This window comes from Lathamus discolor, chromosome 4 (assembly GCF_037157495.1).
Source record: "Lathamus discolor isolate bLatDis1 chromosome 4, bLatDis1.hap1, whole genome shotgun sequence".
Classification (NCBI taxonomy): domain Eukaryota; kingdom Metazoa; phylum Chordata; class Aves; order Psittaciformes; family Psittacidae; genus Lathamus; species Lathamus discolor.
The window spans coordinates 41,718,925-41,743,071 of record NC_088887.1 but is presented as its reverse complement, the minus strand read 5'-3'; the positions used below and the strand labels follow the sequence as shown (position 1 = coordinate 41,743,071).

The following is a 24,147-nucleotide window of genomic DNA, read 5'->3' as shown; positions in this document are numbered from 1 at the left end:
AGTGTAAGAAGGTTTCAGCCCCTTAGGCCCTAAAATGAAAATATAAAACTTAATGGAAATAAATGTTAAATTCTCATAATTTAATTTATTTTAAAAGGTCTAATTCACAGTTTTCAGTTACCTTGGATCTACAACTCTACCCACATGGAAGGAAGAAGAGGATTCATTTTTGTGTAAACACAAATCACTACATTAAAATTCATTAAACTGAGAATTTTCCATTTACTTCAGTGAAGCTGATCAGGCTAACTGTTTTGAGGTGATTGAGGTGGCTGCAGGCTGTCAATTGTGTTACATCAACAACCCCACCTTTCCCCATCTGTAGCTAAGTTTTAGGAAGTGGGAGAGCTCTCTTTAAGCCTTTAGAAAAGGATGTTTAGCACATTACTCACAAGAAACCTCATGGCCTATCACAAGGAGAGAGCAGCTGCCCGTGTCACACAAGGAGACTTGGGGTAGCTGGAAACCTGCTGTTTCACGGCAAAAATGCTTTGTTTTCCTTTGAGAAGTGTCCAGTACTGATACCCCCGATACACTCCTGCAATTTTCACTGTTTCTGGAATTGCCTGGTCTGCCTTAACAGAAGGTTAGTGCTGCTGTTACCACATTGGTCTTCTTTCCCATACAATAGTGCCAAGTAATAAGAATTTAAAAACCAGTCTGAGTTTCTCATACTTTGCATAATCTTCTTTCTCCTTGAGTTACAAATAAAGCATTGTATTCAATTAGACTCACAGCAGGTGAAAACCCCAATTAGTGAATCCATTTTCTTGGCTTTTTTCCCCTACCTTACTCCCACACACCACTTTCTTTTTTACCTCTTTAAAAAAGAAAAAAAAAACCAATGATGGGGAACTCTGAGTCATTCCTCAATTGAAAAGCAAATTAACCCTTTGATCTCCCAAATCAAACTATTACCCACTTATGAACATCCATGGGAAAACAAGAATGTTGAAGGATTAAGGGATTAAGGCCTACTAACTTTATTATTTGATTTTATGAAAAAAAACCCTATTTAATAAAGTTCTGATTGCTGTCTCCAAATTTACAAAAGCTTTTAGCTGTTTTGATTGACATCAAAATTGTATTTTTGCTGTATAATGCATTCAAGTAATACCACTCTTAATCCAACTTACTTTTAAACTACCCATAATTTATTACAAAAATATATTTTGTTTGCAGTGTAAATGGTTTCTGTACTTGGCATTTGTAACTGAAGCCAATTTTTATGCCATACTTAATTTTAAGCCATTTATTTGATAAAAGAGAGTCTTCTTCCTGTAGAAAATAAAACAGGATTACAGAGCAAGCAGAATTTTAATTCCCTATGGTACTTTTCTTATCCAAGGGCTATTCAGCCAACTTGTGCACCTACACAGAGACCCTAATCAAAAGGAGAACAGTGTCTATTTCTTTTATGCTGTAGGTTTGTCCTGGACTATATCTAATCAAGGTAACTGTCTCTTCAATATTTAACAACACCAGGTACTTAAAGGGAAATCACAGCCACCTAATAAATAAATAATACCCCCAAACTCTTTCAGAAAAGAATAAAAATAGATGAAAGTGGATGTGCAGGCTGTCTGCAGTCCAAATGGTTACTGGAATCTGTGTATTTGAGAAACCTGATTTTTCAGTTTTAATATGTTCTTTTCAGAATATTGTCCCTTTTCTATGAGGGAAGAGCCACAGACATACACATACTGAAAATAATAATATGAACATAAAATAACTGACTTCTAAACAGCAATGCTTGAGTATAAAAGTATAAATCTTCATAAGTTTTACGTAGATTAGCATCACTGCTCCATGTTACAGACAGATATGGAAACCCAGGCACAGAAATGGGTAGGGACTTGCCTAAAACTGCTCAGTAGGGTAGACATTAAGTGTACAAGTTTGCTTCTAAGTTTAGCACTTTATGAGTTAGAAAACTAGAGAGTAATTTCTTTAGTTTTACTGTCATTGCAAGTGAAGATGCAACATTTTCCTGTTAAATAAGTCTTGCTTCCACAGTTGTTTACAATGTGTAGTCCTCCTTCTAGAGTGTGGCTTTACTATTTCTTAGTTATCTGTGTAGTGGTTTAGAAAGCACTTGCCTTGCATGTAAGAAGATGTTGTGGTGCTCTGTGTTGGTCTGGCTAATCCGTTATGCTGTTTGAGTCTATTTTCTTTTTCTTGGTATAAATAAATACTCAGAATCACTTGGGAGGTAGGATGACACTTTTCTGGATCGTCTGTCTTAAATATGCTCCAAGGGCTGACACCTCCAGGATTTTTTTTCTGGTATTTGTTGATAGCTCTCTCAGAAGAGCCAAGAAGAGAATAATGTTTTGGATGCTGCTGGTTTGGGGTTCTTTTTGGCTGTTTGCACACTACCACTGGAAGCACATTAAAATACTGTAAATGCAATGAAGAAAGTGGTTTTGAAGTTCTGCATTCCTTTTCCCCAACATTGTAAATTAAAGACCTATTGAAACATTCATAGTTCTGTATACTTATAATCAGTTACTTACATCATGCGAAAGTTGGGGAAGGAGCATACCACTTTCTGACTGAGGGAAACCCAACCTGTCCTCTGTGTTACAAAGCTTACAGCAATTCAATGCACAGTGTGGAACGTACTGATGATACACAGCACGTGTGACAGGAGTGTATCTGTTCCTCATAATCTCTGCGTTCCTTTAGGCTGTACTTCCTTTTACTACAGTAAAGACACCTGATTGAAACTGAAATCTTAGTCATCCTACAAGTTTAGTATAATGGAGCCTCAGGAGCAGCCTCTGTGTGCCTTATGTTGTGCTGCACTGCATGCTGTTGATAAAGGATGAATTAGAGGGTGCCTGTCATTTTGGATATATTAGATATACATAGCTAATACATATTCATCCTGCTGAAATCTTGGAAAGGTTAATTTGGAGAGGCCACCTTTAATTTCTAAACTGATAGTGACAATTTAGACACGTTGCAGTAGAAAATTGTTCAATCTCGACTGCCAGGTGTATGACCCTGAAAAGAGGAACAGAGTGAGACTAAGTAAGATTACATGCATCGCTGGATGCAATGGATAGCACATCACAGTTCCACCAGCACTGTGAGCTCTTCAGGCACACACCTCTAAATACCAAAAGCTCTTTTTTACCTTCTATACAAACCCACAAGAAATAAAGAAAATTAAGAAAGGAATAACCCCTACTCTTCCTGGATGGAGAGGAACTGCGGTGTGAATAGTCCCAAGAATGGCAACACCAAGAAGCAAAATGCTGGCAAAATGTTAGGTAACTGAAAGTCTTAAAAACCCCTCTGAAGGAAAGCTTTTCGACAGCCAACCAAAATAAAAAAAATATAAAAAAATACTTAAAATCTACCAGCAGAAAACTTACGCCAAGCAAAACTGCTTGCTGATCTTTACAATATACAAATAAGACTTGAAAAATAATAATTATACCATAGTAAATTCTTGGTTTGAGGAATCTGTATTGGCAAAATGAATGGTTATTATTTCAGGGAGCAAGGTTGAATAAAAATGCAGACTAATAAGGATAAATTAAACAAAACAATGAAAACAAACTCCATTTCTTACTTTTCTTTGTGTGCCCAGTTAGAAATAAATGACTGTTTTGCCTCCTGGGGGATTAAAATAAGCAGGATTTCATAAACTCTCTTTCTCACTGACTCTCTTTTCACCTCAAAATCTTCATTTCCATGCATAAAATTATGTTTCACAAACACAAAAGCTGGCTTCCCAAATCATTAACTTCTCTGCTGTTCCCTAAAAATGTATAGGTTTCAATACCAAGAAATTTAATCTTGCAGTCCTACTTTGCTTAGGGTCCAGAAAACTCGATGTTAGCTACCAGTCACTATGCATACATTCCTGATCCCTCAGAAGCAGCCCTCTCTTCCAAAGGCTTCCACAGACATTAAAGGAGAAGTATGCCTTCCTTTTTTACTAACTTACTTTTTGGTTGCATTCTGCAACACATGTATTTCTGAGTTTATAGAATCTAATTTTTTTTTTATGACTAATATCATACAAGCAGAAAAGTTTTCCTTTCCCTAAGGACATATTTTTCAAATGCAAATATTATCTAGAAGAGAAAATACTCATTTGGGAAAAAAGGCTACATAGATCATGCTAGATTACATACTGAGATGTTCCAATGGTAAGACTGCACTTAGGAGAAAAAAAGAGAAATCTATTGCGTTTTATGACAGCTATATACAGGCACACTCCCTGTCAGACCACTAACTTAGCAAACGTTACACTTTTGAATGAATACATTAATTTTTTGCTCTCTGTATTTTAACAACAGATTCTTTGAATCTGTTATATTTACCATACTGTTTCCTAAATGATTATAATACACTACACATAACATTATAATATATAATTGTAACAACAAGAAGTCTTGCCTATTTTTATGTACAAACTAGGCTTTTCCATCATCTTCCTGAACATGTTGAAGTTATTGACCTTAGCAAATATGATGAATTTGAGGTCTGCCTCTAACCTTTTTCCTAGATTGGACTATGCAGAGCCCTGATGTGAGAAAGGGTTTGATTTACTTCCGTGGTAAATCAAAATTGCATTGATTTAGTTTCAAAACTGGAGAGTCTTTAGCTTCTCCCAATATTCTGGTGTAAATATGAGCAAAGCTTAGTCTTCCTGCATAGCACTGCTTTGCTCTCTCTTCCTAAATGTCTTACGTGGGGATCCAGAAATCAGATGAAAGTGCAGCACTGCACTTAGGGAAATAAACGGCCCAAAGAAGTTAGTGGCAGGAGGGAGCAGCTACACCTAACTAGCCTCACCAGTAGTTCCATCCAGGCTAAATCCTTCATCTTATCCAGGTGACATTTCTTACGGTTTATTTGCATGGAAATGCAGCTTCAGGACCAGGGTTGTGCAGCCATTCCTGAACTGAGGTCAGACTTGGTAACAGAAAAAAAAAAAAAAAAAAATTGAAAAGTTCCTGATCTGACATTTCTGAAATCAAAATTTGTATTTAATTTCAAAACAATAGTCTATGAAATAATGTCCTTTATTTTGGCTGCAAAATGAGACAATTGTTCATACAGCTCTGGCAGTGCCTTTTAATGGCAAGAGGCAATAGTGTCATCTTGTCCATGGCAAAGAATGATAATTAGTGTTTATATATACAGCCATTTGAAACAAATACAGACATACAGATTCTCACATTAACTAGTGCTTCCAGAGACGGATGGCTCAATACCAGCTACCATGCAGCCATGTCCTAGGGCACAGATTTTATTTTATTCTAATTGAATCTAAATGTATGTTAGCACTTAAATACTTCAGTGAAGAGGAATAAAAGGAATTTTGAGGTAAGGTAAAGATTATTTCCTAGCTAACGTGTAAGCCAAGAACTTAATTCAAGTCTTCTGTGGCATGTTCAAGCATTTTGACTTTGGCACATGCTTCACATAATTCCAGACAGCTTCTCCTCCTTCCATTCACTTCACTATAATATGGTTCTTCCTAACAAAGTAGTCCTCCCAGTTTTTTGCATTTTGGTATCTTTGTGTAGCTCCTTCTATTTCTGGCACAATAGGTAGCAGTTAATTCAGGAAAGAATCCTGTGGATGCTAGCATTTAATAGAAGTCAATGTCTAGGTATACTTTCAGTATTTCATACATCTGAACTGAGCTAAACCTCTCATGGTGCATCTCAGTGAGGCTTCAAATTGCTTTCAATTCTGTTGGCATACCTGCATTCAGTTCTGTGCTTCCTGTTATTAAACAGAAAATAGAATCTTGTAATGAAAGAATAAACCTGCAAAATGAACATTCCCTTTATAGCAACACAGCCAAATTCACTGTGAAAAACTTGCAAGGAAAATCAGGGATGCGATGTCTACACAAAGAGCCTTTTATGACCAAAAGTACATAGATGACATTTAAGACCTACCATAGTCCGTTATTAAATCAAGTACAATTGTGATTGTGTGGAGCTCAAAATCAGCCAAAATAGTTATTTTCTTTCTATATTAAGCATTTTATTTTTCTACATTGAACTAATCAATTTCCAAATTTCTATTTGGAACTACTTTTTTTTTTTTATTATTTTAAACAAACTGCTTTCAAAAATCCAGTCTAAATCCTGAACAATCCTCACAGCTCTAAAATATTAAAGATTTAAACATTAGCTATGGTCCACATTAACATTTTTAGATTCCTGCTGCTACATCAAACTTCCTTGAACACATTATCAGAAATGTCAACCTACAGTCCTACCATATCAACATCTTCAGCTTTTTCTAAAGTAGTCCAGACTTAAAGAGAAAATTCTTACTGCTATGACTAAATGGAGTTACCCAAGTTTATCATCTCCCTCACTACAGGACACAGAATGCTAGATTATTTAAAAAGATCCAAATACCTAATTTTACATTGTCAGTCAAAAGGAGCATCACAGTTTTTGTCACCTTCCTCTGAAGGAGAAAATAATAATTATTAAATTCAACCATTTCTCTGTAACTACACAGTACATTACAAATGCAGAGCATTCACAGGATCCAAACCATTTGTTTATTTAATAGTGTCCACAATTTGAAATTTTATGCTGGAATAAATCTAATAGACATAGATAATGTATTACCTTCTATGTAGCAGACAATTTTCTGAGCGTCTACAAAGTCAGAAAGAGCTATCATTTAAACTTCCACCTCCTGTCTCAGAAAATATTATAACTGTTTTGAGCATTCACCCCTAATCCCAGAAAAACAAACCCAGTCTGTTATATTAAGAAAATACGGTGTTTTAAATTACCGTTCTTCTCTCCAGGTAAATAACTTTCCTTCAATTACTGTCAACAGCTCTGGTTTAAAGTTGCCAGATTTAGAACCAAATGCCATTTTGCATACAATTGTCACCTCTTCGGTTAATGTCTTTACACTACTGGGCATCAGCGAAGGGAATATAAAAAAGGCAAAACACCTTCAAGCTTATATTTTAAATAAAAACTGGGTTAAGATATGTAGTGTCTAAAAACTTTTGTACTTCAGTACAAAACTCATTTTTGCTTAGCAATATTACAATTCTCATCAGTATTTGGAAATTAATCTCTTGTTACTTTTCCAGTTTTGCTGCTGCAGTTGCTTTTCACTCTCATTCTTAAAAGTCTAGTGTAATTATTCCTGAAATTATTATCCTTCCACCCATGTCCTTCAATTTGTTTTGTTTTAGGGTAACTAACAGAGCAAATAATTTATTAAGGATAAAAATAATTTTGCAAAGATTTGTAGAAGCTGAAAGCCTAAGAATTTTGCCAAATAGAGCGCAATCAGGGAGTGAAGGATTAGACCCCCTCTAATCCACTGCTTTTTTTCAAACCAATGAATTTAATACTGAACTAAAACCTTTGGAGAGTTTTGGTTTTAGCAGCTTGCCATACTGAGCATTCATTTGAATTTATTCTAAGAATTACAATTTAGGAATCAAAGACAAGAAACTTCTTTCTTGTTCATAAGTCAGGTATTATTAGAAGTCTTCCATTTCCCCAAAGGCCAAATATATATATATATATATTTTTTTTTTTTTTACTTCATGCTATATTACTTTTTTTCCTGATAATTTTCATAGTAAACCTTACTTCACTAAGGCTAGCATGCATTTTAAAATTTTAAAAGGGATTATATGCAGCGAAAATGATTATTTGGTGATGACAAAGTGCACTCTGTTGGGTCAGAAATAAAGAAAGTGGCTGGTTTTGATAGTTATGTCCATGACAACATTATACATGAAACGTGCTAGCAATTTGGAGAATACAAGGACAGTGGGACTAGGCCTATGCTGCCATTTAATTAGTCTATGAAATAGCCAAGAGAGATAAACTCTCCATATGTGACAATATTTTGAGTATTTTGACTTTCTAGTGGCATGTTATCTTACACCTACACTGCTATGCATGTCTGTGCTGAGAATAATAGTAATCTCTTCATCAAAATATCCCACAGCGACTCTTGTTCTTACTGCTGAGAGGTGAACCACTGTACAGCAGACTGGCCACGGACGTCCTTTACATCCCCCTTAGTGTTCCTGTGGACTCAAGGCATAATTTTATTAATTTATTTTTTCCAAAATTGTCTGATCTAATGTGGGAGTTAGTGCAGCCAAACCACTGCAACAAATGCAATCTTTTGAAACTAGTTGGGCCTGTCCCTGCAGAACAAACCCACCCCATTGAATGGCAAAAACATCTCCCTCCACTGGGGGAAACAGGAGAGTTCTAGATCAGTTGAAACCCCTGTGATTTAAATGCCATGCAGTAGACTATGATGCGCTAGATCCTCAGGCTTGCTTGACGAGCCTACCAAAGAAATTAGCTGGCAATTAAAATAATAATTTTTAAGTACAGGATTTTCTATCCAGAAAGCAAGTGATTTGATAAAACCAAGTTACTGCCAGTGAAGAGCAGCCATATCATAATTTATTTTACAGTGTGCTGAATGCTCTATAGGCAATTTCCAAAGTTTGCAGCAAATTTTCAAAGAAAAAAAAAAACAACTATTATTTTTATTCAAAACCTTTGTAAGCTGGCACAATTTTTGACAGAATTAACGAATTGAAGAATCACTTCAAATGCATACCAGCAAAGCAGCTGGCCTCTAATGGCATTTCTTTCTTGAAGTTTCATTATCTACAAAGGAATAGGTTTAGGTAACAATCTCTGTAAGAAACTGGTGAAAGGTAGGACTTCGAAGAATACTCATCTGCTCTCTCAGACACCTCTGTATTCATATACACTACAGCATCTTGCCGACGCTGTAACCTGCAGAAGCATAGTGTGCAAGGAAAATGCTCTAAGCTTTTAGTGCACTGCATACCACATACGGAGCTGAATTTGCTTCCAAACAAAATTCTGGCTGCATCCCTTAGCAAGTACAGGTTGTTCTCACACTGGCAGACTATCCCATTCTCTCATTTAAAACAATTTGATGGATATTTAATTTCATGGGTTTGCTTGTTCCTAGATGGGCACAATTTATATAAATCAGTTCCAGCCACCAATTCCAACACTGAAAAAAACAGTTCTTATTTTCCCAATTTAGGTCATTATGCTAAAATTATATTTTTCTCTACTTTGTCTTTTAGTGCAATTTGCAATTAAGAGGATAATTTAAAATACCCTTTACAGAACAATTTCAGTGTCTGTTCTATAGCTTTTCTAACTCAAAATTTAATTAAGTGCTCAGTTTGACATTACACAATTTGTGAGAAATCTAGCAATGGACTTCAGTGAATACAAGATAAAGCACACTGACAGAGAAAAAATACCTATTCATGAGCAATGCATTATTCTTACATATTGTGTAAATATTACTGGTTTCAGTAATGCCTTTTTTATAGATATGGTTTGGTCTTATCTTCCCTGTCGTGAAACAATCAGACTGACCACAATCATAGGGAATTTGAATAGCAATATAAGTACTAAATTACTAAGAGCGCTACAGCATCAGCCTTGGATTGTTGTATGTATGTGAGACCAGAAATGCGAATGCTATTTCCAAGAAACTCAAGTTTATTTCATTGGCAAAATAAATTTTTGGTCTTTACTGGAGCATAAATCATAGAATCATAGAGTATCTCAGGTTGGAAGGGACCAATAAGGACCATCAAGACCAACTCAACACGCAACCTTGCATTTTCCATATAATATACACTATATGAAATTCACTCATAAAGGCATAATAAAGCTCTAAAGTGAGGAGTATATGTAGAACAAGGAGAACACTAAGATTAATGGCATTTTCTGACAGCCAATATTTTAACCTAAAAGGATCATCTGGTCAATTTCTTACATTGTGTAAACTGAAAAAAAAAAAAAGAGAACAGCTACCGCTTTTACAGGCATAGGAATGACAGAACGGTGGACAGAGGGAGTGGTGGGTATATGGTATAGTATCTCCCACCTAGTATATCATCTGTCTACTGGTAGGTATGTTGAAATAAATAAATGATCAAAAGTAATCTAAATAATAAAAAAGATGAAGTTTTGAAAATAAGACTTTACAACACAAACGATATGAAAGCAGCAAGATTATTAAAATGCAAAATCTTATTTATTATACATTAGGTAGATCAAAGCTTCTCAGTGATAACAAGGCACTGATCGGGGGTTGCCACCTGTTTAGTCTCACCTGCAATGGGAATCTGCTAAGTAAAGCTGTGTAAAGTTTGTCAGTACATATTACAGTTATGAACAGCTTACATGGGGAAAAAAATATACTCTTATTTTGCTGAAGATCCTTACTCATTATTCATCAGCACATATGTTACTTTCATAGTAAATACAAAAACAAAATTCTGCACAATTCAGGTTGGCTTTTGAAACAAAAAAAGAAATTGCTGGTAAATGCTCTTACTTGAGACATATCATGTACTTCTTTAAGATAGCGTTAAAAAGAGCTGTACAGTATAAAATTAGAATCTATTTGAGCTGTGGTTTTGGACCGTTCAGTTGAAGCCAGAGAGAAAATATTTTGACAAGCAAATTATCCAGGAAAACTAAAATTCTAGAGAATAGGGCAGGAGGCAGTTTTCTAGATTTTTGGGGTTGATTGTCTCTTTTGTCTAACTTCTTCACAAAGAAGAGCAAAGCTTTGACTTGAAGAGTGTGCAAATGTCTAACGATTATTGTGAGGATCTAATAAGGAAAGAATTCAGGAAAGTTGAAAATCTGCAAGATGCAACAAGGCAAAGCAAGGCAGTGATGATCTTTGTCAATGCCCTTGCTGCAGAACTGGAAAAACAGATGAGCAGAATTTCAGTCTGAAAATATCAGAGCAACATTGGGCTCTCAGGACTTTGGCTATTTGTAGGAGATAAACTTACGCATAAAGGAAGGAAAAAGGGAGAGTGAGTAACGGTCACAATGATCTCCTTAAAGTCAGTGGAAGTTTAATTTGGGTTTATAAAATTGAGGAAGAAAATTGCGATGTACTTTAAAAACCACACATACCAAAGAATTGTTCAGGAGGTCCCCAGGTGATATAAATACATGCCATTGACCAAAACCAGTGTTAGGATTGACTCCCTTTGCCTGACTGGATCCAAACAAGTTGCCCAGAGAAGTTGTGGATGCCCCACCCCTGGCAGTGTTCAAGGCCAGGCTGAATAGTGCTTTGAGCAGCCTGGTCTAGTGGAATGTCTCCCTGCCCATGGCAGGGGGGTTGGAACTAGGTGATCTTAAGGTCCTTTCCAACACTAACCATTCTATGATTCTGTGATTCTATGAAGAGGCCTACTGTGAGATTACATGATGTGGGCATATCCATGCAAATGAGTTTGATAAAGGTCTCACACTGACAGACAATTTTCCACTCCTTATTTCTAGAATAGTGCACAAATGCCCCAGAGCAAAGCAGCATGGAGGATTTTGCACTTGGTTTTCTCAAGAGAAAACTGTACAGATAGATTTGCGTTTTGCCAGCAGCAAATGTTTGTTCCACAGTACTTTGGGCACTGATGTGAGAAAATGTGATACATGAGAGGAAATGATGAGAGCCAGATTCTGATCCCTCTTACGCTGCTAAAAATAAGAAGTAATTTGCTGAAATCAATGAGCGTATCTCTGAATCCAAGCAAGCTGCTTTCGGTGCAGAACTTAAATTTGCAGACTTCTGAGAGTAAGTCAGGTGGGAGCCTAAACTGCCCCCACTATAACTTGGATTCCTCTGCAGGTTCTTCGGCTCAAGATTATTAGAGAGTGATGAAATAGTTATTCCTCCCTCAAACAGGAAGCAAAAGAAGAAATAATAGAATATGAAAGCAAGAACTTATATGGAATGTCCATATTAGTAAAGATTTCACTTTTTTTTTTTGTGCTATAGAACAATTAAAATAGTGATGAATAAGGAATGTGCAGAAGAAAACACTGATCAAATATGAAGATATAGAACACTGCCTGCAACTGAACAGTCTGCTAAGTGTTTTAAATTGTTTGGTAATGTTACAGTAGTACTAAAAGAATAAGCACTTCCATTAACAGGCAGTATTTAGACCAAAAAATAAGGTGAGTGCACCTATTGCCAGGAATGTAATCTGTTGGTGCATTTTGTTTATGCTTCTAGTGATGGTTTATGCCAAAATAGCTCAGTTCATAAGTCCAAAGTTCAAACCACCATTTGTAAATAGTGGTGAGTAACAAACCTTTGGGAATAATTTTTTTAACCTCTAATTTTCAGGTGATTCTTAAAGTGAAGTACAGTGAAAAAATATACTTTTCAACAGCTGGGTCTTAGTGGCTAAAATGCTCTCACTGGCAGAAGTCTGGAAGAAAATTCCTTCTCAGCACTGAAGTAAAATTTCAAGATGCCTTTATTCCAAATTACTTGTACTAAAAGTTTATAGATGGAGAAATAAAAATGTGGTTTAGGTTTAGTAGTTCTAACTCTTGCTTTTTACTTTTTATTCCTGTAATCATAGATATTTCCAGCTACAAAATACATAGTCTGTTACTCTCAGGAAAAAAGACACAAACCACTTATTTGTATTCTATATTGGAGCTGTGTATGATTCTGAAGAAGATTAATACATGACACAGAAAGTTGAGGATATTTGTTTGCTTACTTCTGCTTCCAGAGTTCACTCTTTAGACGGGAAATCTGCAACTAGTATAGCATATGTGAAATCTATGCTCACAGAGGTGCATCTCCTTCTGTATTTCTAGACCAAATGCATAACAGCTTCAGTAGCTTTATCAAGGACACTCATAAGTAGAAAGTATACATACATATATTTTGGGAAACACAGCATTTATCTATTTCGGATAAACAAGAAACTGGCAATTTCCTCTCATTTGCCACAACACTGCTCAAGTGTCTGCCCCTGAATGAATGCAATCTGGAATGGAAAATAGTAATCTATCACTGATCCTTCCCAGAAATGGCCCCTCTGCCTGTCATTCTTACAAAAAAAACAAAACTGTAAACCCCTTCAACTTAAGGTAAATCTTTCTAATGATGTTCTAGTTCAAAGTTTGTAAAGAGGTAATAATCTAAAAAGATCCAAAAAGTTGATTTTTTAAAAGGTAAGTTATTTATTTGGTGATTGTAAGATTCAGCATTGCAAGAAACTAGTATCAAATTTAATCAGATTTACAAAGAATCTTGCTTAGACAGAATGCTAGGCACAAAACCTTTTAGTTAAATGAAGACTAAAATCTGGATTCAGTGAACATTACTCAGTTTTTATGATACTCCATTTCCCCACTGAATTTATCTGTGAAGATCAAATGGCAAAATTCTGCAAAATATTACAGTTCAGTATGTAAGTGTCTTCACTGCAGTAGGGGATGAAAATTTAAAAGAGAGAAAATGAACTTCTGTAGCACGCTTAATCTCCCAGAAAGCATCTGACAAGCAGCAAATAAGGAAAAAAAGTGAGTGAGTCAGCACAGGAGAGATATTAACTTGACCTAACAAAAAGGTGCGCCTGTAAAAGAAAGAAAAATAAGCGGTTGAACAAATGAACAGATATGAAGATGTTTCAGAACCTCAGGGTTACATCAATCCCCTTCTGTGTTAAAGCCTTCTAAGTGCCAAGCACCAAAAGTAAACCCATCATGGACAGATTTTATTAAGCTGAGAACAATTTCCCTCAGAGGTGTATATATATACACACATATAAACCACTTTTAAGGGTTTTACAGTTTTGTGGGTCTCACTAGCTGAAGAATTAATACTACAAGAGAAGGTACTAGGAAGGCAATCACTGTATGAAAATGTGCCCTACTTGTTAAAATACAGGAATATCTGGAATGGAATAGATTATATTGCCTAGCTTTTGTGATGCACTAAAGTGTGTTTACTTGTTAAAGACTCTTATCAGCAAAAAATCTACAAAATTAAGTATTTAAAAAAGATGAAGAGGAAAGAAGGAACCTTCCTGTGCCAAATTAAAACCCAGGGACATAATCATAGAATCATAGAATCACAGAATAGAATAGTTAGGGTTGGAAAGGACCTCAAGATCATCTAGTTCCAACCCCCCTGCCATGGACAGGGACACCTCACACTAAACCATCCCACACAAGGCTTCATCCAACCTGGCCTTGAACACCGCCAGGGATGGAGCACTCACAACCTCCCTGGGCAACCCATTCCAGTGTCTCACCACCCTAACAGGAAAGAATTTCCTCCTTATATCCAATTTAAACTTCCCCTGTTTAAGTTTTAACCCGTTACCCCTTGTCCTGTCACTACAGTCCCTGACGAAGAGTCCCTCACCAGCATCCCTATAGGCCCCCTTCAGATACTGGAAGGCTGCTATTAGGTCCCCACGCAGCCTTCTCTTCTCCAGGCTGAACAGACCCAACTTCCTCAGCATTCAGTTCCTGCCGATCTGTGCTTGTTACTGAACAAACCAGGGTACGTCAGATTAAAACAGTAGTACTTCTACTGACCTCACCCCGACATCATAGAATTTCCTTAATGTTTTTCCTCTTGCTTTTCTTTTCTTAACCTCTCTCTGCACACAAAATATTTGTTTCTAGAGGACAACTATTGCTTCTACTTTATTGATTGGTTTCACGGAAGACCTATGCAAACAGGATGCCTCAGGGTATATTTAGGGAATCACCTCTTCCAATAAAGGAACTGGAGTACACTCATAATCTACCTTGGTTTACCATAGCAGAAGCACCCTTTTCTTCTCAGTTCTAAACTCTGGCAGACTAGACGATATTTGAATATTGTTTCACTAGGGATGATGTATACACTTATATTGCAATTCCTGAGGGGAGAAAATAACAAGCATATATAAATAGCATCATTTAAACACCAAAACTAGTACTGAGCAGATGCACACTCCACTTGTCCTTGGCCAGAATAAAAATACTTAACAACAATTAAAAACAATCGGTGTCATCAGCTCTCTTCCCAGGCTGGAAGTCAAAACACAGAACTTGCACCAGTTACTAAGAAGGAGCAAAACGGCTCCTGGTAAACCCAGGACAGGGGGACTGACCATGTTTCACCGTGCATGTGTCTTTTACAGATTCTCATCAGAATCTGTTACTTGGTACAGATTCTTGAGTAGAAGTGACAGACTTCATATAAAACTGTACTGTTGAGCAGGAGGCTGGCAATGCATAAATGTTGCTCAGGAGGTTAGATATACACAGCTGTGGAGATTTTGAAATTCAGCCTCTGTCCTGAAAAACAAACACCTTGCAAAACCTGGGAAATTTTAGAACAGTGACATTCAAATGAATATAATAATTTTACCTGAAATATATGGGTTTGAGCCTTTTCACTGTATGAATGACAAGTAAAGAAAAATCTTTTTTTGGAAACAAAAGCACAACAAAACATTTGCTGTTGCCCTGAATACTAATGATGGAAGACTGTTGCTATGGTGATGCTAATTTTAACGCTCTTGCCTGTGGACTTTATATGAACTGCCCATTTTAACTTTTGCAAATGTCATTTACAAAATGAAAACCCATTAATGACTGGCGAGGGCACAATGTTCCACTTTAATTGGAATAATAAGGAATGCTGATGCACAAAGTACAGGTTTGTGAATTGCTACAAAGCCCACACTGTCAAAATTAATTACCACTGATGAGGATTTTGTTCCTTTTTTTGTTTTTTTTTTTCATCTCTAAAGGAAGCTATAGAATAATACAACCATAGCTTGACTTGAAGTTGAAAGCAGCCTCTCCTTTTAACGCCAAGGTGGAATAAAGAAGTGTCCAAGGCTGACAATATAATATAAGTTCTAAGCAGAGTTTAGAACTGTGACTGAACCATGCTAATTGAGCATTGATTCCAGTAGCGGGGAAATGCAAGTGCTAACACTGCTAGGGAGAAATGAAATACTTTTTTCAGAGTAACAGCTGCTCAGAAAACCAGGATTTGGAAAACAGAGTTTGTGGGTTTGAAGAATTTAAAAATACAAGTTGAGACAAGAAATTGAGTGGGTGATGGTTTGGGTTGGTGGGGTATTGCTGTGACTTGTTAATTTCCAAGTAGATGATGTTTAAAAAACACAACATAGATAGTAGTGGCAATATCTTTTGTAATGCACCAGGCCCTTGGAAATCATAAGCATACATTTCTCACAAGAAGGGGAAAAAGTTGCAACTACCATTTCTAATTTTGGGGAAATTTCTGAGCATATGAATTAGGTGCTATGCCACTAAAAGCATTTCAGCAGTACTGACTGTGATGAGGAAAGCATACTGTGATGAGGAAAGCATCGCAAGCAGCTGCTGAGAGTACATTATTCAGACTAATTGTTATTATTAAATATCTCAATTGTAGTACCGCTTAGAGAACCTAATTTTGTTGTGATCCATTGTGTTGCATGCTGTATTAACAGAAAGGAAACTTGCCTTCTCTTGTGAAGAGCTGAGCTGGTGAAGAACTTAATTTGTCTTTATGGTATGTCACTATTTCAGTATGAGATCACTGGCAATGCAACTGGCTTGAGGAGAATAGCTGCTAAAACATTCTTCTAAATTCTCCTTCATGATAGACTATGGTTTAATGAGTGGTCAAACTGTCTTCAAGCACCATTAGTAAGAAATCCAGTCTCAATCTATTGATATGCTTTAGTGCTGGTTTGTTATAGCCTGACCAGTTTTGCCCTTGGCTGCTAGCTATTGTGCATGCTACTGTACTTGCATATGGTTCTGTGCTCAAGATGGCTGGAATTTCGTTGCACCATACAAATAAAAATAGAGCAAAAGACATAGTTTTGACTGAAACTGGTTGTGCCTACTGAGTCTGATTGTGTCAGGTTTTTTGCTAGTGATGCATTTGCTCAAAACTTGTTTTCCTCCTGCTCTTTGATATATGCAGGAGTATTTGCGGGATGACCAAGGATTAGCTTTCTCATCAAAGACTTTCTTCTGTGAGCACCTACTAATCTCATCTAAGGGGTGCTCAGAGCACGGCTTTATATAGAAAAGGTAGAGAATACAAGTGTGCTTATGTGCTACTGCTGAATACGTGGTGTGGTGGGTAGCCATGAAGCAGCCTGTTGCTCTTGAGAGTCAGCGATCTCACGACTAATTCATATTTCTTCAGTACCCTGCCCAATGGTACATTATCTCAGAACCTTTTCCACTCAGCTGGAAAAATCTTTAGCAACTAGTTGAAATTCGGAGGGAGCTAGAAGCAAACAGTATTAACAAATATGGAGCTAATACGTGTCAACAAACTGACACTGTAAACTAAACTAGTTTCCTCCCTAATGTTGCAAGGATACAAAGGCTAGAATGTATGGAATATATCTGAAATAGAGAAAATAATTTGAGACACCTGTCTCCCAGAAAATTGTTACTAAACATTATTACCAAGACAATTAGCTTTTTATGGTCCAGTCTCCAGGCTCCCCAGACAAGAAAGTGGTATTTCTGGCAATGTCAGCCCCTGCCAACACTGAGGGACTGTCCAGGTTTAGACCCAGACGGTAACTCAGCAGCATGCAGACTCTAGCTCACACCCCTCCTCCCCACCTCTCACAGCACTGCACCAGCTACTGGAAAGGGGAAAAAAAAAAAAATTACTATTACAGCTGAAACCAGGACAGTGACAAAGAATTTGAGGGAGTTTAAGTTAACGGAGCCTGCTGGAGTCGGGACTTCTGAGGGATGTAGATCAATCACTTCAGTCTTCTTCAAGACAGGTCAGACACCTAGTTAAGAAAGATGTGGTTTTGCTGTTCCTTAAAATTCTCTGTTAATCCACATGAACAGGTTGAATGTGAAAAGTATCTGCCTTTTGTGCAGAGGTACAGTAAAACTCATACAGTGGTAACCAACCAAGCAATAAAGCTGCTCCAAATTTTACTCTGAAATTAGGTGATGGAGTGAACAACAGTGCCTCAAACAGTTTCTAAGTTCTTCTCACATATTTCATCATTCATGTGGCAAAATACTCTGGGCTGTTACAATTAATTTTATGAGTATTGGTAATACAGTGAACACAACATTCTTTAATAAGCAAGAAATAGCTGAGGCTGAATTAGATTACTGCTAATCAGAGTAACTGAGTACTCAGTAAAAATCTCTCAGAAGAAGATAATTTTAAGCAGAAATCAGAAAAAATACTTGTTTGGCACAGGAAAAGGAGATAAAATATTGTAAGGATAAGCAACACTAAACGTGTAAGTAGGCATGTAGGAGACTGGAAGGACAGCTAACAGAGGCAGAAAAATATGTTAAATCTTGGAACTGTCAACAGAGAAACACTGAGATTTGAAAGAAAACATATGGTTTAGTCTTTTTGAGCTTGGGACTTAAACATGTAATGGGGAGCACTATAAAGAAGACAGGAAAGAAGTCTGCAATTAGCAAGTTTAAAAGTCATCAGCACAAGTAAGTGAAACAAAACTCTGAAAGAAAAGGTACTGGGGTTAATACTGGGATATGTGCAGGGACTGAAGGCTAAAAGCAGTGTAAGTAGGATAAACAGGGTGATGGGCCAGAAGAAGTGTTGCCAGCAGGAGGTCTGGCACTGCAAAGGGTTAATTAGAAGGCAAAAGGAAGATGCAGAAAAAGTGAGTGGTAAATTATTACAAGGCAAAGCCTAACAACAAGCCAAGAGAAGAAAGGAAAGGGCAGCAGGAAGATGGTTTGTTGGAAGTGGTGGAATGACCGAGAAGAATGTGAACACTGAAGATTCTTGGAGCTGGACAACAGGAAATTGTTAGTGACCTTATTAAGAGCTCTTTTAGTGAGAAAATGGTCCAGAAGCTAGAAAAAAATGGGAGGAAAAAAACATATACTGGAAATTGACACAAATTCCAGGAAAAAAGAGGGCAATGTTCTGGATATGGAACAGTGTCGGAGAAAAGATTTGTTTTATCAAGGGCAGTTCTGAAGAAAAAGACTCTCATGTAAGGAAAGACGCTGTAGATAACCGTCAAAGAAAACAGATTACTAACATCTTGAGTCATTTTGATATGCTCCTGATGTCTTAAGAGACTGAAAAAGCTAAGCAAATAGACTTGTTCTCTAACATCCACCTATTTGATGTTCTAAGTGTCATTCTTCCCATTCCTTGTTTTGAAATACGTTATCTGTAACTGATCAAGAAACTTGCTATGATCTCAAAGGAAGCGTGCTTAAAATGTGAATTTTCATCTTCAAACAATGCTTCTAACCCTTATTTTCCTCACTGTGACAAGCCTTTTGCTTTGACTTCTTAATGCTGCACATTAGTAGGGCAGCAGTTTGATGAACATGCTTTTCCTCTGTTGCGGACAGACCATATGGTCTGTCATTGGTGAATAGTCTCCTGTTTTTTTTTTTTTCTTTTTTTTGGCTAATTTCTAAATGGTATTCACACAAAACAAAACAAAACAAAACAAAAACGCCCCCAAACAAACAAACCAAAACAAAACCCACAATTGAAAAACATTGAAATTGAAGATCATTCAGGTGGGCAGTTAGAAGAACTTTAGGAATAATTCAAGATAAAGATATAATCTAGAAACAACAAAATTCAGAGCTGTCTAATGCGCTTTTCAGTTACCTCTGAAAGTACTGAACAGGGCTGTCACATAGAGCCAGCTTTTCTTTTCTGCTTCACATCAAAGGCAATTATGAAAATCATGGGGTTTCTTTTCAGAAAACATACAGTTATTTTTAAAATATAAATGCAAGCTCTCTATACCTACTGAAATTGTCATTGTGAAGTTTAGATTTAAAAAGAAATATCCAAACCACTATAGATTTGGGTTAGTGAATATTTCTGAATGATAGTTGCGCTACATAATTTAGTTTTATGTTTTAAACTGCTTAATTTCAGAATGATTTTTTAACAAACTTGAACTAGCATTGTCTTACAAAGGACACACAGAATATCAACATTGTGTCATGAAAGCAAACTTTTAATATACACTCACTACATTTTTATAGCCAAGATTCAGCAAAACACAGCAATAAAAATACTTGAACATCACTGTTATAGCTAAAAGCGGATAAATACAAAAAAAAAATCATTTTAGAACTTCTCATATACTAATGAAGTTTTCTAAGTAAAACTGGCAACTGTAATATGACTGGAGCTGGTGATAAAATGGAAGTAGGGGATGCTTTTAAACACAAAACTAAATGAAATGCAAATTATTAACATGCAAAATTCTAATCAAGATGTAAGAAAACCTACCCTAAATGCAAGCTTGTTTACTTCAGAACTTCTTGAAGTTTAGCTGTTTAATCACACTTATCAAAGGCAGTACATGAGTTAGAGATTCCAGGAATTTGCAGCAAACATGGTTAAAAAAACCCCCTCAGTGACAGGGCTTTGGTTTAAACACTTTCCAAATTGTTCCTTAACTGTTTGGGCAGAGGTAGTCCCAGCAGTAAATGGAATGCATATATGTGCATATAACATGATTTTAACGTTAAGATTCCTATCAAATTCATATTTTTAAGCCTTCAAGTGAAGTTTTAGTTGAGGGAAGATTTGCTTATGAGTTTACTTCATATTGCTATTATCTCTATGGTTATATCTGAAACTAAATTATACACAGATTTCCTTAGGTGCATTTACAGTCTTTTCTATGGCTGTAATCTGCTTACTCCTGTTGCTGCTGTTGCTAGTATCTGGTAGGATTTTCAGTTGCTTTAACTTTTTCTGTGTTTTCTAGAAGTGTAGGTGAGGTCAGCCAGCAATGTTGCCACTGATGAAGCCCTAAAGCTATATGCAATTAAGAAGAGTTAAACTGAAAATGAAATAGTAGATAAAAATCAGTGATCTGGGAGGACAAATGCAGCTTCTGATTTTCTAACAAAGGTGCAGCTTTTCAGCATTTCAGTATTCAGTAGAATCCTTTAGCTTTTTGTCACATTCTTTATGGTGTTAAAATGTGTATCAGTTTGCCTACAGGACCTCCAGGATGGTAGATGGTGGACTGGAAAATACGTCTTGGAAGCAAAACTTATTTTAGTATTAAAGTATTTTTATTCAATTGAAATTTAATATCTTACTTTTTGTCTTCCTCATACTTGTTTATTCCACATTTTCAGTTCACCACAGCTAAAATACTGGAACAAACCCAATACATTTGTATGACCCCTGAGATGTGTATGGGATATTTCCTGCTGCAAAGGTGTCTCCTAATTATGAACAAAATATTACACCCATGTCCCACTAGAAATGCTTTGGGCTGTGATTAAAATTTGAACACAGTTTTTCATGTTGGTGATACAGAGATGTTTGTATGAAGTCATCTGTTCCCAAGTCAAACACAGCAGTTTTCTAGCTAGCCCTTTGAAGTTTAACTCCATGCCTGCAACCTCTTTCTAGCAATTTTTCTAATTATGCTTCATGCAGGGAATCATAACCCTCAAGTTAAGTTTTACATTTTCACCAATAATACACTGTTTAAGCGAGAGAAAAAAAAAAAAAGGCGTTAAGTTGGTTAAAAATGAAGCACAGAAAAATGTATCTTTGCCCTTCTACTCCTGTATTAGCTCTGCAGTAGTGAACAGAAAGAGCATCTTGAAAAACAGGAGACAGCTACATACTGAAATTCAAAAGGCAATCTGGGCTACTTAGTAGCCAGTTATCTAAAGCCTTTTTTCCTACTTAAACATTAAAATATCAGAAAGCTTCCTAGGAGGCATCTAGATAAATACAAAATACCTGAATGAGACTGAATTGTCATGTGGTTAGATATTTAGATTTTTTTTACAACCTTTACCTGCTGCGTGAAAATTCAAATATGTTAACCACACCCCCCCCCCCCCTGCATTAATTTACCATAGTTTCATTAACATGGTAGTGTGCAAGTTCACATTATAAAGTGTGAATTATGTAAATGTAAAACAACTTCGGACATATTTACAGCAACCTTCATTCTTGGCAGTTTATTGCTGCATTAAGTGAGCTTGTATCCACCTCAGGTCCCCCAGCCTAACACATACAGCATTTATGCAAACAAATTCTGTCCCTGCTGGAAAAGAGGAGGGAGGTCTGAGACACAGAGAATGAGTAAGTGTTAGGTAACAAAGTTTGACCTCTGTTCACTACTCTACTCAGTAGGCTATAGATGCTATTCCGTAAGTGTACTAGGCTGGTTACATAAAGAGTACTACTTGACTATCTGTTGTGTTGTACCATGATCTCATTTCCGAGCTCAACTGTTACAGAAAAAACATGAACTCTTGCCTCATCAAAACTACTTGTAAGGAAAACAATTTTCTCAGAGATGTGATACTTTTTTTTTTTTTAATGGTTTGTTTTTCTAGCCATCTAGCTATCTTTCCTAATGTAAAAATTTAACTGATGAATACTTGAAACTCAAAGCAAGTATGTAGCATACAAGAGGGTGCCAAACCTATAGATCATGTTGGAAATTGTAATTTAACTCATAAAGTTCAACTTCTAAATCAGAAAATAAGAAGTCAGCAAAATGAATACAGACTATTTGATAATTCCTAACCTATTGCTTAAAATCTTTACTTAGGTCTAAACGCAACTTTACGCACATTTATGCAGTTCTCAATTAATTTTGCGTCTCCCTTAGAATCTATAACCCTTAAGCATAAATATACGCAAAATTAGTTTTCAGGATTGAAGGTCTAAAGATAAGGATATTGCAGAACTGATGTGCAATACAGAACTGATTTCAGCTTGTATCTGACAAGGAAAAAAGAAGTTACTGAGAGGAATTCAATAAGGAGAAAAATGGGTCAAATAATCAGCAGTTATGATTCAATACGAGAAGACTAAACAAATGTCTCAGAACAAAAAATGTGTCAAGACAGGAGGAGAAAATTCTGAAAAATAGGAACTTGTTTCAGTCTGTAGAAGTGGCACCTCAGAAGGTCAGAGAAAGAACAAATGCAAGAGAGATTCAGCAGCTTCAGTGAGTTCATTTCAGGAAAAAAAAAATCAATCTGGGAAAAAATCTGACCTTGCCCTGACAGATGAGCACCTTAGAGGACCAGAAGCAGCTCAGCTGATATGGCTGATTATTGCCTTCTCAGTCTTCTCTTGATTATTGCATCACCCTGGATGCCAATATGAGAGCATTACACAGCCTACAAAAGTCTGTGCATCCATGGTGAATACATGGTAATGTACATCATATGTGCCTATATCCACTACTTTTTCCATTGGTATTGAAACATTTCTTAACACAAAAATATAAATTATAGTTCTGCCTTGTATCAGACTGATAAGATCATGAAGAAGACAAAGAAGGCTCAGTAGGTGAAGAGGGATCAATTTAGTGCTGCCTCTTATTATATGGATGAAATTTTTTCTCACATGGGGAAATAATTTGTCTGCTTATTTGTGGTGCTAGCTGCATCAGAAGGGACACTGAACCAAGGACAAGGAAGACAATGGATGTGGCAAGTGCTGCTTCGGAGAAGCTGTCAGTCTTCGGAGGAAACAAAGGAATTATGAGACTTCTTGGTAAAACAAGAATATGTAAAAAATGTGAGATATTGTTCCCCATTTCCTTGAAGATTTCATTGGACAGTTGTCAGAAGCTATCTCCTCTTTGTCATCTAAATTAAGTATGTAATTGATCTTTAAAAAAATGGCAAGTCTGACAGGCAAATCATTCTATTTTTTCCCTTAATGTGTCTAATCTTTTCAAGTTCAAAGCATTCCAGTGGAAATCAAACATAATTCCTATTTTTGAATCCTGCTCATTAAGCACACAATGCATAAAAAAATTGGCTTGATGCATATGGCAGTATATTTTAGATATCAGGAGCAGCTGTAAAATCTACTTTGTTATGGAAGATCTGGCATATACTCTATAAAATAGGACTATATTGTATAGATGTCATTCAAATTTGTAAAAATTGTATTGGCTATGTTAATGTTTTATTAATTTACTGCAGTTGTTAAATGTAGTCAGGCAACATTTAACAACTGAAGTAAAATGGAGCGAACAGAAATGAAGTACAAGGTGAAATTCAAGCAAAAATCACATCAGCTTACAATAAATATAACAATTTCAGCTACAATAAAAGTAAATATTTAAGGTTATGTAATTATATTCTATTACTCTATAAAGATAGGAACTCCTTGTACAGTATCAAAAGTTTTCTTTTCACATTACTGCGTACAAAAACAGTTGAGCCTGAAAGCTGGAAACAGTGAGTAGCTGGATTTAATGGATTTTAAATGGTGATATGTTCC

At 36.3% G+C, this 24,147-nt stretch overlaps 1 protein-coding gene across 13 annotated transcripts in view; it reads right to left on the bottom strand.

Annotated features, from left to right (window-relative positions):
• Window positions 1–24,147, bottom strand: part of DMD (dystrophin) — a 1,176,091-nt gene that overhangs the window by 90,376 nt on the left and 1,061,568 nt on the right. Inside the window, exon 62 of one of the 13 annotated variants that reach the window (XM_065677222.1) lies at window positions 17,587–17,671. The exons of 11 other annotated variants lie outside the window; for them this stretch is intronic. In XM_065677222.1, the coding sequence (XP_065533294.1) occupies window positions 17,644–17,671 (28 nt within the window). In that variant the 3' untranslated portion in view covers window positions 17,587–17,643. Of the gene's footprint in view, window positions 1–17,586; window positions 17,672–21,880; window positions 21,941–24,147 lie in introns of those variants that run through there. One more of the 13 variants, XM_065677220.1, reaches the window with a different exon arrangement.